Source organism: Schistocerca serialis, chromosome 6 (assembly GCF_023864345.2).
Source record: "Schistocerca serialis cubense isolate TAMUIC-IGC-003099 chromosome 6, iqSchSeri2.2, whole genome shotgun sequence".
In the NCBI taxonomy this organism is placed as follows: Eukaryota; Metazoa; Arthropoda; class Insecta; order Orthoptera; family Acrididae; genus Schistocerca; species Schistocerca serialis.
This window is the reverse complement of record NC_064643.1, coordinates 443,316,659-443,335,106: the sequence shown is the minus strand read 5'-3', so window position 1 is coordinate 443,335,106 and position 18,448 is coordinate 443,316,659. Positions and strand designations below refer to the sequence as shown.

The 18,448-nt window shown below is 41.4% G+C and overlaps 1 protein-coding gene across 1 annotated transcript in view; it reads right to left on the bottom strand.

The window, feature by feature from the left end:
- LOC126483730 (probable cytochrome P450 6a14) overlaps positions 1–18,448 on the bottom strand; it is a 106,067-nt gene that overhangs the window by 41,854 nt on the left and 45,765 nt on the right. Inside the window, exons 2-3 of the mRNA XM_050106837.1 lie at positions 3,869–4,322; positions 220–474 (exon numbers count right to left, since the gene is read on the bottom strand). Of these exons, the coding sequence (XP_049962794.1) occupies positions 220–474; positions 3,869–4,312 (699 nt within the window). The 5' untranslated portion in view covers positions 4,313–4,322. The remainder of the gene's footprint in view (positions 1–219; positions 475–3,868; positions 4,323–18,448) is intronic.

The window sequence follows — 18,448 nt, the reverse complement described above, 5'->3', positions numbered from 1 at the left end:
AAATTGAGGGGATACCGGGAATAGAGCCAGGGTCCTTCCGCAATGAAGGCAGTTACGGAAGCAGTCGTCAATGATGTTTTACGTTTAATATGGAAATAATAAATGTACTTTTTACTGAACCAGAGACATGACAATCGTGTCAGCTCCTCGGGTTAGCAGAGCTCTACCTTCGGCAAACAATATCTTAAGGCACCGGGGTACGATCAGTCGACCACTCACCCGAAAGGTGTTGGCAATAGAGGGGAATACGTTGCAGAAAGAACCGATGAGGCCTCGGGCGGGCGTGGGGACGAAGAGGCGGCGCGCCCACTTGCGGAACTCCTGGTCCGGGTTCTGCAGGCTGTGCGTCTCGAGGCCGAAGGCGCAGGAAGCGATGACGTCAGTGCCGTAGCGAGCCAGCAGGTCGAAGAACTCCACGTCTCTGGAGCCAGCACCCATCACCTCCACCAGCTCGCGGGCGCACTTCTCCAGCGTCTGCAACAGACAGTGGGTTGTTTCTTGTTTCTCAAATATGATTTTTAGGGTTCTGTACCTCAATCTGCAAAAACGGAATCCTTACAGGATCACTCTATTGTCCGTTTGTCTGTCTCAAAAATGGTTCAAATGGCTCTGAGCACTATGGGACTTAACAGCGGAGGTCATCAGTCCCCTAGAACTTAGAACTATTTATTTATTTATTGTTCCGTGGGACCAAATTAAGGAGAAGTCTTCATGGTCACGGAACGGGTCAATACATGAAATTATAACACGATAGTAGAAACAGATAAAATGAAATATAAGAAACATATTCAGGCGACAATTCGTAAGTTTAAATAAAGAAAATCAACAATGTAACACTGGAATTTGCTTAATTTTTCAGCTCTTCCAGGAGCTCCTCGATAGAATAGAAGGAGTGAGCCATGAGGAAACTCTTCAGTTTAGACTTAAAAGTGTTTGGGCTACTGCTAAGATTTTTGAGTTCTTGTGGTGGCTTATTGAAAATGGATGCAGCAGAATATTGTACTCCTTTCTGCACAAGAGTCAAGGAAGTGCATTCTACATGCAGATTTGATTTCTGCCTAGTATTAACTGAGTGAAAGCTGCTAACTCTTGGGAATAAGCTAATATTGCTAACAACAAACGACATTAAAGACAATATTTTGTGAGGGCAATGTTAGAATTCCCAGACTATTGAATAGGGATCGACAAGAGCTTCTCGAACTTACACCACACGTAGCTCTAACAGCCCGTTTTTGAGCCAAAAATACCCTTTTTGAATCAGAAGAATTACCCCAAAAAATAATACCATACGACATAAGCGTATGAAAATATGCGAAATAGACTACTTTTCATGTTGAACTGTCACTTATTTCAGATACTGTACTACTTAAACCTAACTAACCTAAGGACATCACACACATTCATGCCCGAGGCAGGATTCGAATCAGCGACCGTAGTGGTCGCGAGTTTGCAGACTGTAGCGCCTAGAAATGCTCAGCCACTCCTGCCGGCTATCTGTCTGTCTGTCTGCCTGTCTGACCGACTGTTAAAAACCCTTTTTCTGAGGAAGAGGCAGACGTACCAACTTGAAATGTATGTCCAGCACTAAGATCTGTAGTCCCTTAGCGTTGTAATACATGTAACCAAAAGATATGGACATTCATATCACATATTTCGATCCTCGCCTATTCGCTCATAAAAACATGTAACTTAGTTCCCATTAACCTACAATCATGAAATTTGGCAAGATGCAAGGTTTCACTGTTTTAAGTTTTAATTTGAAATCCTGTCGCACGAAAAAAGTTTTCATTTGTTATCCGTCTATCTGCTTGTCCGTCCGTCTGCTAAGACCCCTTTTTCTCGGGAACGGATTCTCGTATCGAATCCCAAGGCGATGTGCAAAATTTAAGCTTCTACTTAAATGCAAACAGAAATACGGCCATTTATATCACAAATTTTGATGTTTTGCCAGTGTCGTTGTCGACAACAGGCAAAGACTGTCGAAATTCTCGATTCCCGTGATGAATATTTTATTATTAACACAGAAACTGCCTTGTTTTATTAAAAACGAAGGATTCTCTCCCTTTACCTATAATTTCTGGGATTTCATCCACTCCAGACTAAAAGTTTTAATATTCTCCTCCGATGGTTCTGATTACAGTTTAGAGCATTGACCATTTTCTTTTTTAGTCAGAAGACAAACTAAGGTCAAAGAGCGTCGTGGTGACACATTCAGTATGGAAGTACCGTAAGGGATTTTCCATTTTGTGTAAAGCCACATGAAAAATATCACAATCGATATCCTGATGTCTATTAAGGTTTTAAATAATGCTGAAATCCACAGTACAGTGGTATGGCTGCACAAAGGGGCAAAGAACTGAGCTTCGTTATACGCACTTATAAGGAAAATCCATGTAATACAAATTCTAATTATTCATGGAACACAATTATTTTGAAGTAATACATACTTTTCGCGCATCCGTCTTGCTATAACCTTCGTTTAACAGATGCCAGTTTGCTTTTATGTGATTTATATCCGAGCATATAAATTTTCTCCCAAATGAAGACGAAGGCACTGTACTTAATGCTGCTGTTACATTCCCCCAATAGTAAAAGATGAGTAGGTCGGTCCGTTTTGGGTTGTAAGAAGGAACGGGTGGGATCGCTGTGCATCCTCTGTACCTCGCTCTCGGTCAGTGACTCGTCACGTCTCCCTACCAATGCGATCTGTGATACAAGAACGCAGACTGAAGTAAAAAGCTGCCTGTATTACGTCTGACTCAATTTGTGACAAAGAAGTAATATTTTCCTAAACTGATGGTCTTTTCAGCGGATTTTCCATTTTTGAGGCCCAGAGATATCTCTTCCCATTGTCCTACTGCGCCTGAATTTCTCACGTAGCACTGAATCAAACTGGAAGGTAGCCCAATGAAAATCAACAAAATCTTAAAAAGGTGTCGTGTAAGAGCCATCCTATCGAAAGTTTTATCATCTGTCGTGATTGTAGAGCTGTAGTCAAACTCTACAGATTAATGGTGAACAGAAACAAGATTAGGTGGTATCACCTAACAAAGGGCGTAATGATACCTTAGAGTAAATAGACAGCACTGAACGTGTCCACCACTGTCACTATATTGATACAGGTTTTCTCTGTAGCGTCGTTCGGTAATGTTTCCAGACGTTCGTTACTAACCTCAATTCGTTTCTCAGCACTCAGTGTAGTATCCAATGAACTGTGGACGAGGCCCGACCAACAGGTATTACATTCATTGATCAAAAATGATAGTGCATTGAGAATGGCTAGTTGCTAGCTGAAATCTAGATCTGCCAATAAAATTTAAAAAGGACGACTGATAGCTGAAATCTATTATTTGCAAGTCAATATAACAGTCGCTGCGTGCAACAGCCTTCTGAGTGGAAGGTAACCTAATAAAAGAAAAATTGTTAAAGTCAAATGGTGACAACATCATTCAAAAAGTCTACCATGACTGTGTCTCCAGCTAAAATGTAAACTATCAGCATCACATATGCTCTCAACCTGTGAAGTTTCCCTTCGTTTCCTCCTCACCTGTAGGGGGCATCACATTTGTGTTAGATAGCGTGTATTTATTCAATTCTGGAATGTTAAGTCGTAGACAAAAAAATGGACTAGTTCATGTATAAATGTATTTGGTTTGTGTATGCAGAGTAAGGTCTGTGACTTGTTCGACATATTCAGTGTATTATTGCCGTTCAAAATGCGGAGCTGTTACATATAAAGTGAATCAGTGACAGTAATTGTTTTCAAAGCTGTACTTACTCAACCAATTTTCCCATCCGTCAGTAGTTTCCTAAGATTTCTGAGATAGAATCACGCTGCAAGCTGTGAGCAAGATGTATATGGACTTACCGGAAACATCATCTTCATCTTCCCTGATGTGAACGTAGGTGTCAGCCTGTTTCTTAGCAGACGCCATCTTTCACCAGCCATAAAGACTAAGTGTCCAGTGAGTGGGTCGACATCTTCGTTGACATAAAGGCCGCGATCGTGGAAGTGCTGGAAGTCCTTGACGAGCATGCTCTTGATAAGCTCTGGGTCCTTGACGACGATTCCAGGCTGGGTGAACATGTAGATTCCGACCATCGGTTCGGAGGGCGGCACCGCACTGTACAGGTCGCAGCAGATGTCGCCGATGTAGCGCTGGAACAGCATGACGCGCCACGCGTGTCCAAATGGGAAGGGCGCCCCCGGGATGTACGGGATTCCCCGTCGCGGCCAGTAGCTCCAGCGGTAGTAGCCGTACAGTGCCACCGCGGCGCAAGCGGCCACCAGGGCTGCTAACAGCTGCAGCATCTCGACGAGTCTGCAACAGCACATTGCACATTGCGCATCACTATCTTGCTTTGGCAAACGTGTTGTCACTGAGCTAACAATCGACGGAAACCAAGTACAAGCCCACCACCTCTCTACAAACAGTTTTCGAAACGAATACTCACCTGTCACTGTAGTAGCCCAGTGCCTCAATCACTGATCAGCCATAATATTATGACCACCGACCTACTATAGATATAAACCCATCCAGGCGATAGCAGCGTCACCTGGCAACCCTGCTAGTCAGACACACACATGGTGCACATAGTATCAGTGAGCCCGCTGGCCGTGTGTGGAATTGGAAAGAGGAGCGATCTGAGTTTAGCCGAGGGCAGATTGTAATGGCCTGGAGGCTTGGCACGAACATTTCGGAAACTGCACGACTTTTTGGGTGTTCGAGCAGAGCTTTGGAGCGTGTCTTCAGTACGTGGCGAAACCAAGGTGAAAGCTGGTCCAGGCGTCAAGGGATTGGACGGCCACCCCTCATTACAGATGTCGGACGCTGTAGGCTGGGCAGACTGGTAAAACAGGACAGGCGGCGAACTGTGGCGAAACTAACATCAGACTGTAATGTTGTGCAGAGAACAAGTGTGTCTGAACACATAGTGCACCGAAGATCCCTACGATGGGCTTCTGCATCCGACGATCTACGCATGTGCCAATGTCAACACCATAACATCAACAGCTGGACGTTGGGGCAGTGGCAGAGCCGTGCCACTGTCTGATGAATCCCGATAGCTTCATCATGCCGATGAGAGAGCGCAAATCCATCGTCTTCCAGGGGAACAGCTCCATGACGTCTGTACTGTGGGATGGATACAAATTGGTGGCGGCTCCTCTATGCTCGGGGAAACACTCACGTGGGCATCCATGGGTGCAGTGGATCTTGTGCAAGGCACCATGATGGGCAAGTAATATCATACACTGGTTGCAGGCCATACAACGAGTATGTTTCCTGATGGCAGTAGCATTTTTCAGCATAGCAGTACGCCTTGTCACAAAGCCAGGAGTGTGGTGGAGTGGTTCGAGGAACACAGTGGCGAGTTCCAAGTGATATGCTGGCCCCAACCTGCCAGATCTGAGCCCGATCGAAGAACTCTAGGACATGATTGAACGTGGTGTCAGAGCTCATGACCACCTCCCCGGAGTTGACAAGATGCGTCGCCATTGTTATCCGTGCCAAAGGTGGACATATTAGCTATTATATAGGTGGTCATAATGTGCTGCTGATTAATTGTGACTATGGGATTGTATCTAGCAACGAGGTTACACGCGCTAACGGAGGGAAGACTTCCACCAACAGCTGAGAATACTGTGGTCTATGCATGAAACTATTCACCTACGTTTCGTCCCCATCTGCATGGCAACTATCAAACGCTTGTAAATATCAAGTGCCCTTGGAACTGGAGGGGCTTTGTGAATTGTATGGAGGACACCACAATTAGCCCCATAATCCCAAATACATGCAATTGTTCCCGACATACCGACAGGTAACATCATCCTCGATTTCAAGTAATCTATCGTAATAATCCTAGATTTCAAGTAATCTATTGTTATAATTAGTATCTGCAAAAAGTCAGCATCCATATTTCATTTTATTTAACTACCTCTTCCCTTCTGTTTTAACTCCCAGAGTGCTTTTATTTTTCTGCAATGCTTCTCTTCATCCTAGGACCTTATTATGAAACCATCAAACCCATAGTGATACGACTTACATAGGAGATCTTTCATTGGCTGCAGAAGAGCTCATTGTTCAATAATCTCCATATAACAGTTGGAAATAGGTGGACTAAGAGGAATCCCAATGTCAACCACATCAATTCGTTCATGGAATTCATTTTGTGTATTTAAAAATAGAGATTCTCCTTAGGGGGCTCTCATCTTGGGAGTACGTGGGTTAGCAAGTGTGGAGCCTCGACTTGAGTTTGACATTACTTACACTTACTGGTGCCAAACTCCTATTTCGTTTCCTATAGGCCTCTCTCGGCCAACTCTTATTTTTTCCAACCCAACGGTTTTAGGTTTCGAGATCAAAGGAAGTCTTTTTTTCTAGTCCTCAACTCAGACCTTTGAAGCTGTTGCCTAGTAGAATAGGGTGTTGGATGACAAAAGGCTAATGGAAGAAAATCCTGAATTAAAAATAAGCGCATCCTGCTGTCTTGTAGGATGAAAGATGTGGAACCATCAAAGGATAGGAGATGCCAGAACTCAGAAATAAAGGCTGGTGGGGCAAGTTATGCTCCTTAGCTGTGGTAAAAACAGCCAGCCGAGGGAAAGGAAAATCTTGAAAACAAAACCACCGACAGCCAGGCCAACGATCTACCGGTGGTGTAATTTCACTGCTCAGAGTACAGGCACTGGACCTCAGAAAGGACCGTAAATATGACGATCAAGGTTAGGAACAGGTCTAAGACACGGAAAAATAAAAATGGTCTGAGAATTGGAACATGGAACATAAAATCCTTAATATCAAAGACCAAGAGCTTATACAAGAATTGAAACGTCGTGAAGTCTCAGTACGTAGTACCCAAGAGACAAAAAAAGAAAGACAAAGGGTGGAATCAATATGTCCAGTACTTACACATTTACAGTGGAGAACAGAAGCGGATAAGAGCCTTAGCGGGATTAGGGATACTTCTCCACAAGAAATACAAAGAGCTTATTGAGGAGTGCCAGTGCAGACAGAATAGTTTTACTAAAACAAACTGGCTCGTCACAAATTGAACATTATCTCCTTGTACATTTATTCCAACAACTACATTCAGGCGATAACTGGTTCCAGATTAACTAGCTCCGTTGCAGTTAATAGTGGTATTAGACAATGTGACTCTTCGAGCTCGCTTGAAGACATATATTGTAACAACTATATCCAGGCAAAAACTGTTTCCAGATTAACTAGCTGCATGGCAGTTAATACTGGTATTAGACAATGTGACTCAAAATGACTCTTTGAGACAATGATAAAGAAGGTATTGGCTGGTAATGGTTATAGAATGGGGGACAAATAAATGAAAATAATTTGTTATACTGACGATGCAGTTTTACTGGCAAACAGTGAAAACAACCTGCAGAAAATTTTACATAAATGTAAATATGGTCGTGTTCACACAAAAAATGAAATGTATGTGGAACCGTTTAGACGCAAAGTGGAAGTGGATGGAAAAATTATTCAGCAGGTAATGACATTTAAATACGTTATATTGAACTGTTCAGCAGTGGAAATGGTGAAAAGGAAGATAGAGAACAAGTAACAGAAGTAAACAAAATAACAGGGTGTTTTAGTGATACTATTTGGAGTAAACAAGCTTACAGGGAGATATGCAAAGGTAAGAATAAACAAAACAGCCAGTTATGACACACACAGCTGAGACAAGACCGAAAACATCAGAAGCAAAGAGACTTTTGGAACCAACGGAAATGAAAATTCTGCGACGGTTTACAGGGGTGACACTGAAAGATAGAGAGAAGTGAAAGCATTAGAAAAGGTCGTAAATTGGACTCCATTAATGAATGGGTACATACGAGAAAGCATGAGTGGAACGAACACTTATATAGGGTGAATAAAAGGAAGTTTGGGAAAATCTTAAGAAATAAATCACCAGCTGGTAAAAGAAATGTTTGCCGTCCAAGAAAACGGTGAAACGATAACCTCAGGGTAGGCTGAAGTATACTGAAGGAAACAGACTTTAGCCAAGGAAGAAAGAAAGAACAGGATGAAGAAAAAGAAGAAAATAGAGATTCACTATTTAGTAAGACCAAGCTCCTACCTGCACCAGAAATACATCTTGTGAAACAGTTTCGTTCGTAGAAATCTACGTTAATAAGGAAAGTATATCAAAACTAACATCACTTGGGCTCCTGTCTCTGAGTCTGCGAAAACAGAATAGTGTTTCAGTAAGGACTCTACATATTTGAAGATCTCCAACGTAAATGGGAACAAATCGTCTGTGAATAATTGCATCAACCACGACCTTAAAAACCTGTTGTTTTAACGGAACGTTTCATGAAATGAGCTAAAAATATCTGTAAACTCTCTGAGACTAAACATTTTTTTGTTACTTTGGTTTATTACCCACTGTTGATTGAGTACCTGCAAATTATATGTGTGGATGGGAGGGAGGAAGCTCCGCTCCGTACGTAGACTGTTGCAACATGCGCTGATGTGAAAGTCACCCCTCAGAACTCTCAAGATAAACATTTTATACATTGTAATTCTCATTTACAAAGTTAAACGCCACACATGGAGGCCTCTAACGATAAAATGCCTCATGTAATCGAATTGTGTATTAATATATTCAGTCGTGGTATATACTGCAACGATATACGTGTATGCGGAGTAGTAGTAAAACCTTAATTATCACCTCGGAAAACATTAATGGTGACCATGAAACTTGGTGACGGTGTTAGTCACCCTTCAGTACGACACACTGAATGATTTGGCACAGATCTTTGCTGTGGAGGACCGCAGTTTAACTCCTTAGGAAACGAGTTCTACCTCCAGAATCACCTCGTCGTCGTTCTGGAAATGCCGATCACGCTATGGTTTCTTCGTCCAAATCACTGGCTGCCACTTCAGAGGAGGGGAGGGGGGGGGGGAGGAAACATTGTGTTACCCAAAGAAGCAGTTGGTGTGAATGTGTTCCATGCAGAATCAACTAGGGCGTCTCGACAGCATAACGTAACCTCTTCCGGGGATTTCGGGTGTATGCTTCTGTGACAGTTTGCCCCCTTACAAGCATAATCTGTTAGGTACACACGACGGTAGTCCCAAATAACACACAGTATGACCATGACCGATGATGCCTGCGTCTTCACCTTTCACAGTGGTAGTGACTCCGTATGTTTCCACCACTTGCTTCGCTGGACCGTCTCTTAGTGATGGAACAACCGAAGGAACACAATCGATTCATTCGGTTGATGAAAAACAATCGACGCATGTATTTTTACGTGTTGTTTGAATTGTTCATTCATTCTGTTGAGTGCAACCAATCTTTGGGAGCAACCCATTGAAAACTGTTGTCCAGCAGGTCGGACTTCCCATTCATTCTTTCGACTGAAACCGATCTGTAGGAGCAGCTGGATGAAAACGATCGAGTAAGTCGATAGCATAATTATTCCTTTATTTTTTGAGTGAAAGCAGTTTGTAGGAGTAACTGAATGAAAACATTCGACATCGTTGCAGTTTTGCATATAACTGAATTATTCATTCTTTTTTTTCAAGTGAGAAACATGTTATATTAAAAGTTTTTTATTTAAATAGTTATTTTCTGCTTTTTAACCTTGTGTGTGTGAGATTTTCAATTGATTTTAAACATTTCGATAAGATTACAACAGAGGCATGTGGTTAATTTCAGGGTTATTTCAGTTTTTTTCTACTGAGTCAACCAATATATTGCTTCCTCCTACGTACATCCCGCTAAAAGACAGCGAATATAAAAATTAGAGAGAATAGAGGTCACACAGGAGCTTAGCGGCAATCGTTCTTAAGTGCAAAACATTCGCGACAGAAACAGGAAAACTGGGAAATAGCAGTGCTACACCAAGTATTCTCCGTCACACACTAGAAAAGAAAGCGAGTTAATATTGCATTGTCATTTAGTTCTGAGCTAAGTTGAAAGTTTCAGTCTTTTAGCCAATCGGGAAGTTAGTTTAAAATTAGTTGCAAAATTTGTACCGCACAGACAGACAGATAGACAGACCGAAAAACAAAGTACCCTCCGCCACACAACAGACTCTAACGAGTGTTAGTATTGCAGTGTCATCCACTTCTGAGCTATGTTGAAACTTGAAAGCTTATCTGTAAATTAGCTTAAAATCAACTGCAAAATTTTTGGGGGAACAAAGAGATAACAAATCGACCTAATAAAAACGTGTTACAAAGTGATTATTCATTTATATTTAAATAATTTTACAGTGCGGCACCAGACGCTAAACTTTCCAAATCGACCAAAACTTGATTTTTAATGCCACAAGAACGAAAATTCGTATTTGAGTAAATAAATATATACATTTTGAAAATACTTTACTTTTAGAAATCTATTTTTATTCACATGTCCTTGAAATAAAATACTTTATTTGTCCCTAAAAAAGTGTCAGTCCTGTTCATGGTTCATGTATAACCGAAGAGGCTGAAAAAGGATATAAATACAATCACTCAAACCCGGTGAGTGGGTGAAAACATTCATGTAACGGCCGCAACCGATAAAGACATTTTTCGGTCAGTTGCATCGCATTGAGTGAAACCACTTAAACCCGCTGAGTGAGTGAAAGCATTCATGCAGCTGATATGACCGTAGAGACTAGTTTCATTCGGTTCTTTCATTCGACTGAAAAAAACGTCTGAACGAAGAAACAATCGACGGACCAATCGTTTGTTAAAAACAGTCAGTTGTCCCATTGGTAATGTCTCGAGGTCATAATGCTACGTCCACCGTGATGGTTAGATGGCTAAAGAAGTTACATGCATTGGTGTGAGACGGTTGCAACATTTCCGCTACTGCCTCGGTGCTACCGGTTTCTTGCAAATGGGTGTGAGTAGTCGCGGAACCCAGTGGGCGGAGAACTACGTAGTGTTCAAAATGTCGTGCAAGTCGTTGTAAAACCCGTGACTGATTTTCACTTTTCCACTGTTGTCTCGGTATTCGAACACAAGAACTTCAACTCGACTTGAGATTCCCGTTCATTACAGAGGGAAGGTCTGCCACTTCGTTTGACCACATTGGAAGTATATTGGCCACCTAACAACTGCGTCATATGATGGTGTGTTGATGTCGCACATTTTCACCAACCCATCACGGATTCTTGCTGCATTATTCCCCCTCAAAAGCTCAAAACGAATTGTCACGCGGAACTCCGCTTTGTCAGTAGGCTGCACCAGTGTATTTTGTATCGTCTAGGGGTTTCCTATGGTACTGAAGTGATATGTTTTCAATAAGTGCAGACATGTGCCTATAAACAAACACAAAATTAATTACGTTACTTTAATGTTTCAAGGTGATAAATAAGATATATACAAGCCCACTCGCAGCCACTGTCTGTAATTCCTTTGTGTCTTCGTAAATAAGAATTGTACGTTCACGCGCAGCAGTGCATAATTTCGATTATAGGAAACCTACCTTCTTTTATTTTATTTGGCAAGTCCAGTTTCGTAGGACTAAATTGAGGAGCAAATCTTAGTAGTCATGAAACGTGTCAGTACATGAAATGCAACAGAAATTTAATAATAGGTAAAATAAAATGTTTATGAATTCTAAAAAGACGAAAAGCTATAAGCTTATATAAATGTGATCAACAATGTAACACAGGAATTAGCTTAATTTTTCAAGGAACTCCTCGACAGAATAGGAGTGCCCCATGAGGAGGCTCTTCAGTTTACATTTTAAAGCGCGTGGATTACTGCTAAGATTTTTGAATTATTGAAAATGGGTGCAGCATAATACTGAACGCCTTTCTGCATAACAGTCAAGGAGGTGCGATCCTAATGCAGATTAGATTTCTGCCTAGTATTAACTGAGTAAAAGCTGCTAATCTTGCGAATAAGCTGATATTGTTAACAAGAAACGACGTTACAGAATATTGAGAGGCCAATGTCAGAAAACCCAGATTAATGTCATAAACAGGGTTGACAAGAGGTTCGCAAACTTACACCACTTATTTCCCGGACCGCACGTTTCTGAGGCAAATATATCCTTTGAGAATGGGAAGAGTTACCCCTAAATATAATATGCTACGTCATAAAGGAATGAAAATCGGACTATCACTTACTCCAGATACTGTTCTAATAGCAAAAAATCAGCATTAAGTTTTTGAACAAGATCCTGAATATGAGCATTCCACGACAGTTAAATTATCTGAACATCTAGAAATTTGAACTGTTCAGTTTCACTAATCATATGCCCATTCTATGTAATTAGAACGTCAGGTTTTGTTACATTGTTTGTTAGAAACTGTAAAAACTGAGTCTTACTGTAATTTAGAGCTAGTTTATTTTCTACAAATCTTGAACTTATGTCTTGGACTGCACAATTTGAAACAGTGGCAATGTTGCACACAACATCCTGTATTACCAAGCTTGTGTCATCAGCAAACAAATATTTTAGAATCACCTGCGATACTAGAAGGCATATCATTTATATAAATAAGCAACAGGAGTGGCCCCACTGATCCCTGGGCACCCCCCATTTAGTCGTTCCCCGCTCAGATCCCACATCATAACCATTCTCAGCACTGTAAAGAATGACCTTTCTCTTAGTTTAGTATACTTATTTCTATCTTCCGTGGTTTATAACTGCGAACGCTTGCTGTCATACAACAACAGCACATCTTCTCAGTGTTAAATATGGCAGCAAACTGACCATTAACATGGTTCTCTTAAGCTATTATTTTTACATGCAGCTATTTATGTTTGATTTTGATCAATCTTTCCTTTCGCTCACTCTCACTGTACCTAAAAACACAATTGGTGGAAAAGGTTGTCAATCAGATGTTATTTCAGTTTGTGTTCGAAGTTCTTTTCTTTTTTCTTCCTCGAATTATTTTCTGGATTAATTCCAATCTCTGTCTTCCTCTACAGTTTTTACACTCTACAGCTTCCTCTACTACCATGGAAGTAACTCAGTGATGTCTTAGCAGATGTACTGCCGTCCTGTCCCTTATTCCTTGCCTCGCTGATTTTGCGGAGAACCTCCTCATTCCGTACCTTATCACTCCACCTAATTTTCAGCATTCTTATGCAATACCACTTCTGAAATGCTTCGATCCCCTTCTGTTCCGGTTTTCCCACAGTCCATGTTTCACTACCGGACGATGTTGTGCTCCAAACGTAAATTCTCAGAAATTTCTTCTTCAAATAAAGACCTATGCTTGTTACTAATAGACTCTTGTCCAGCAATGCCCTTTTGGCCAGTGCTAGTCTCCTTCTTACGCCCTCGATGCTCCGTCCACCACAAGTTATTTAACTGGCTTTGTAATTATTGTTCACTTTCACTGACAATAGTAATGTTGTCAGTGAATCTCATCATTTATATCTCTTCACCTTGAGTTTTAATCTCATTCTCAAACCTTTTTCTAAATTTCCGTTCATTGTTTCTTCGATGTATAAACTGAACAATAGACTGATCATATTGTAACATATTACTCTTCTTTCCCTATGGCGTACCCCTATTCTTATCAGAATTTCGAACATCTTGCACCACTGTCGAACGCTTTTCCAAGTCGACGAATCCTAAGAACATGACTTGAATTTTCTTCAGTATTCTTTCCATTATCAACCGTAACGTCAAAAGTGCGTCTCTGGTGCCTTTACCTTTTCCAAGGCCAAACTGAGCGTCCTCTTGCAGATACCTACAGATCCTTAATTTTCTTTTCCATTCTTCTTTATATTAGTTAGTCAGTAACTTGGATGCACGAGCTGTTAAGCCGACTGTGCAATAATTGTCGCACTTGACAGCCCTTGCTGTCTTCGCAATTGTGTGGATTATGTATTCCCGAAAGTCTGATGGTACATCGCCGTTTTCGTACATTCTTCACACCAATGTGAATAGCCTTTTTGCTGCCAATCCCCCAGAGATTTCAGAAATCCGCATGGAATGTTCTGCTTTATTTCATCTTAAATCATCCAAACCTCTTTTAAATTCTGGTTCTAACACTAGATCTCCTATCTCTTCCCTTCGACTTCTGTTTCTTCTTCCATCACGTCTTCAGGCAAGTCCCCCCCCCCCCCCCCCCCCTTCATAAAGCCACCAGTTTTCTCTTTCCATGTGTCTGCTGTGTCCTCTGCATTTTACAGCGGAATTCCCACTTGACTTGTAATGGTACCGGCCTTGCCTTCAATTTCGCCAAAGTTGTTTTCACTTTTTCGTACGTTGAGTCAGTCCTTCTGACAATGATTTTAATTGAATTTGCAGTAGTTTCAACCAGTTTTTTTCTGCTGCACATTATCAAATCTCAGCAGCGCAAATGAGGAAGAGATTATCCGTTTATCTAAATCTTGGTGAACGCGTGTGTATGAATTTCTAAAGGACCAAACTGCTGAGGCCATCGGTCGCTAGACTTACACACTACTTAAACTAACTTATGCTGAGAACAACACACACACCCAGGCCCGAGGGAGAACTCGAACCTCCACCGATCCCGGTATCAGTGCAAAAGGTCTAATACCCAGTGGAATTTGGAGAGCTTATACTCAGAAAATAAATGAAATGTTATATATTATCTATTTAGCTACTATTCTGATTAATTTCGTCGTTAGAGCTCAGTAATATGCTTAACTGTTGCACTTAATTGGCCTTCGCTTGGTAAGGCAAGACTTTGGTAGTATCAAATTCAACATCAGTTTCCTTTTCGACCGTTCACTAAAATAAATTACGAAACACAGATAAAATGACAGGAAATGAATGTAGGGAAGCGTTTAGAAAGCAAGTGCACACCTCTACCCTACGTATTTGTTAACTACGGAACGTCTGTACATACCTGCTCTCCTGCTGTGGACTGACACTGATATTTGAGAAAGGCTGAGAGCTTTATAAACACAGAACTCGTATCGTGCGCTTTCCCAGATAAAGCATGTACATAAATCTACTCACTGATAACAGGATCCCAGATTCGATGACATCATAACAAGGTCCGGTTGCTAAGTATACGATAAGAGTATGTAGCATAAGCTGATGCTAAGTAACAATAAAAAAAAATATTTTATCGTTTCGCAACCGATTCTCGTTAAAGATCAAAATCAAACATCATTGTAGGTTGGAAATAATTTTTTCGGACTTCGGTCTGTTGGTTGCCAGAAAAGAACTTAGATTAAGTACTAGAGTAGCTCAGCAGTTATTGTGTTGCTACAGTTTGGTGCGCTAGTGTCACTTTGTAGAACGTCGAAAGTTTGAATGAAGCCAGGTAAATATTTGCGCGTTCTATATATAATTTTTGTAACGTGACTTAGTGTTACGGAACGAGACAGTTTAAAGATTGTTAACAAGTGTTAACTGTATACACGTAGTATATGCAAGAGTAGCCACCACAGTAGGTAGAAAGCATATCGTACACAACTTGATCCAGAGATCAGAGGCTCATATCTTTGTGGCAATTGCATTGCAATAAGTACTGACCGGTTTGTAAGAAAGGAAGAATGGAAATTACGATTTCACGTACCGTTGACGACGAATTTCTTATAGTCGAAGCACAGGTTCGGATTATTGAAGGAAATGTGGCTTGTCCTCTTCAGGGGAACAATCTTGGAAATTGTTTTAAGTGATTTAGGGAGTGCAGGGAAAACACAGCTGGTTTGTTGGTTGGAAGGCGGTATGAATTGCAATCCTCCCGGATACGAGTTCAGTATCTTATCACTAACCCACTGAGCTTCTTGTTTTTGTTTTTTGTGCCTTCACACTTCTTTACGCCATGCTCGATACACCACCCCATAATCTCAGCATACGATTCGCAGTTCCACACTTGCGAAAAGTTTTTAGAATGTTGCCAGAAAGCTCAAATCTAGGAACTTTAAAACATCAATTTATGTGCACAACATTATTGGATTAACTTCGTCCAATGATAAGGATAGTACATCAAATCTGGAAAAGAGTGGAATACACAAAAACAGTTGCCGTTGTGGCAAAATCTGCATGAACCAATTTAGCAGGGCAATGTACACCCATCTGAAGAATCATCATAGAAGCTGGAGACATAGAAACGGAGACTCTATCTTTCCAGACAACATTCTTAATAAAGGCCACGGATATTTGGTGGAATATGTAGTCCTACACAACACCCACAAAAAGAGGGAGATGAATGATCTTTAAGTGAAGGAAATTAATAAACTTGTTTGCCCAAACTTACTAATGAATGATCAGAAAAAGTTCCCTTACCGACCGCTTCTAACTGCAAATAAATCAATCTAGGCTACTTAGTAAATTATCCCTCCTACTTACATGCTTTACTTATTTCATTCACTGTGATCTCGCTCGCCATACAAGTTTACTTTGTATAGTTACAGTTGTGTAACTGCGGTTTAGTCTCATCTCATGCCTCACTTTAGATATCTTGCTCCGTTTAAGACAACATTAATTCAGTCACGCACTTTATTGTGTTTTGCACAATTTATTTTTCTGCGTGTAGCAATTATTGTTATGCAGTTAATTAAATCAATGGGTACATATTTAATTCAAGCTAAACAAATTTTACGTAATATTTTAATCTAAATAAGTCTTCTCGCTTTATTATAAAATCGAATGCCAATAACTGTAGTCTTTGAGTGATTCTTTGGATGCATCTTGTCTAAAATCTTTAATCTCACAAAATCCATATCCACACATATTTACCTTTGCAACCGATGAAGGCCTCTCTGCCAAAGACCAGTCACTTGCGTGACTAATATTGTGGAATATTACACAAGGTTTGCATGTTTTTCATTCATGATACATAAAATATTCATAAATGAACCGAAGTTTAGTGGCGACTTCTGCCACCAAATGTATCAGGATGACCAAATGTAGCAGGAAGACACCAAATGTAGTTGATGGGAGCCAGGAGGCACTGTATTAAAACTCAGCGAGAACTTTCCAAGTGGTTTGTTGTTTTTCAGTTACAGTACCCTCGTTCCTATTGGTCTGTGTCACAGGGCCCCACAATGCTGAGGAGGCACCCCAGCGGCCCATGTAATGTAATGCTGTGTCGAGCCGGCCTCGCACGCCAGCGGAGTTGTGGCATCGTGAGGATGCCAGGAGTTGGCTCAGCAATCTGCATCCCTGCCGACTCAGCGCCACTCGGTGTGAACTGCAGCCAACGTGGCTGAGATCGCGGCGACGAACAAGCGCCCGTGATCCGGCGTCCGAATCTGCGGCCCTCGTCTCGGGATGTCTTCGGCATGTATCAGGAACCGAGAAGACTGCCCGCGGTCGCGAGCCGTTGAGTGACCCTCTGCTGGCTGGTTGGCTGACTACAGACCCTGCGTTGGCCTCAGGGGGTCGAACCAACGACCCGCCATGGACTGGAACACTGGAACGCTGGGGCCCCATCTGTTGCTGCATGTAGCCCGGTGGTGTGATACACCCCGCCATCCAGGAGAGCTGCCACACTTGAAATGACTCTCCTTAGAAAACGGCACCTATTTATATTTGACTGTGCCCCTCTGGGGCCACACTAGGTTGGCCAGCGGCCCTCTTCTGCCTGTGACTTGCGCCATGCAAACTGCTGGGTGTGCCTTTTGCGGCAGTTCTACGCCCCTGTGGCCTCTATTTGCCTTCGCAACTGCTGCTATGTGTAACCCACTGCAATCCGGCCTGCACCTCGCTGTAACTTGTGCTCAGAGTATCGCACAAAACTAACGTTGCCTATTTTGAAATGTGGTGCCGCTACAAAAGAAACAGTCAATTAAGCCAATAAGTTTCTTTATAATAAGAATAATAATAATGATAATAATAACATTATTATTATTATTATTATTATTATTATTATTATCTTTATCATAACCCACAAAACATTATATCTAGCAAGAGTGATTATGTTAGTTTCGAAATTAGTAAAAGTGATCTGTTCTGTAATTACACATCAAATGGGAACTCCTTATTGTATTTAGTAATACGAAATCTATCTGAGGTAAATGGCGCAGAAATTACATATGTGGCATGTCCACACAATAATATAGAAAACAAAAGCCATACACGATAAAGTTTACACGATTCACTTTATTTGAGTCCATGAATACACCTTTGTTTAACCCACCTCTGTTGCTGAGGTCACTAACGCACGCTTGTGCAGTGCTGCTCGACCAGGGGGAAAGCCGGTTCGGATCCTGGTGATGGAAAAAGTTTTCATTCCCACGATTTGCCAGTAAGGAGAAGAGAGGCGTTGGTGTAAAGTTTCTGATCGTCAGACCTTGGGCCAAACCTCTCCACATTGTCTCATGAAGTGAGGGCATATGACATTACTGATGGGGACATTAAGCTTGGCGGCACCTACATCTACATCTACATTAATACTCTGCAAATCACATGTGAGTGCCTGGCATAGGCTTCATCAAACCACCTTCACAATAGTTCTCTATTATTCCACTCTCGAAAAGCACTTGGAAAAAACAAACACCTTACCTTTCCGCCTGAGCTCTGATTTCCGTTATTTTATTAT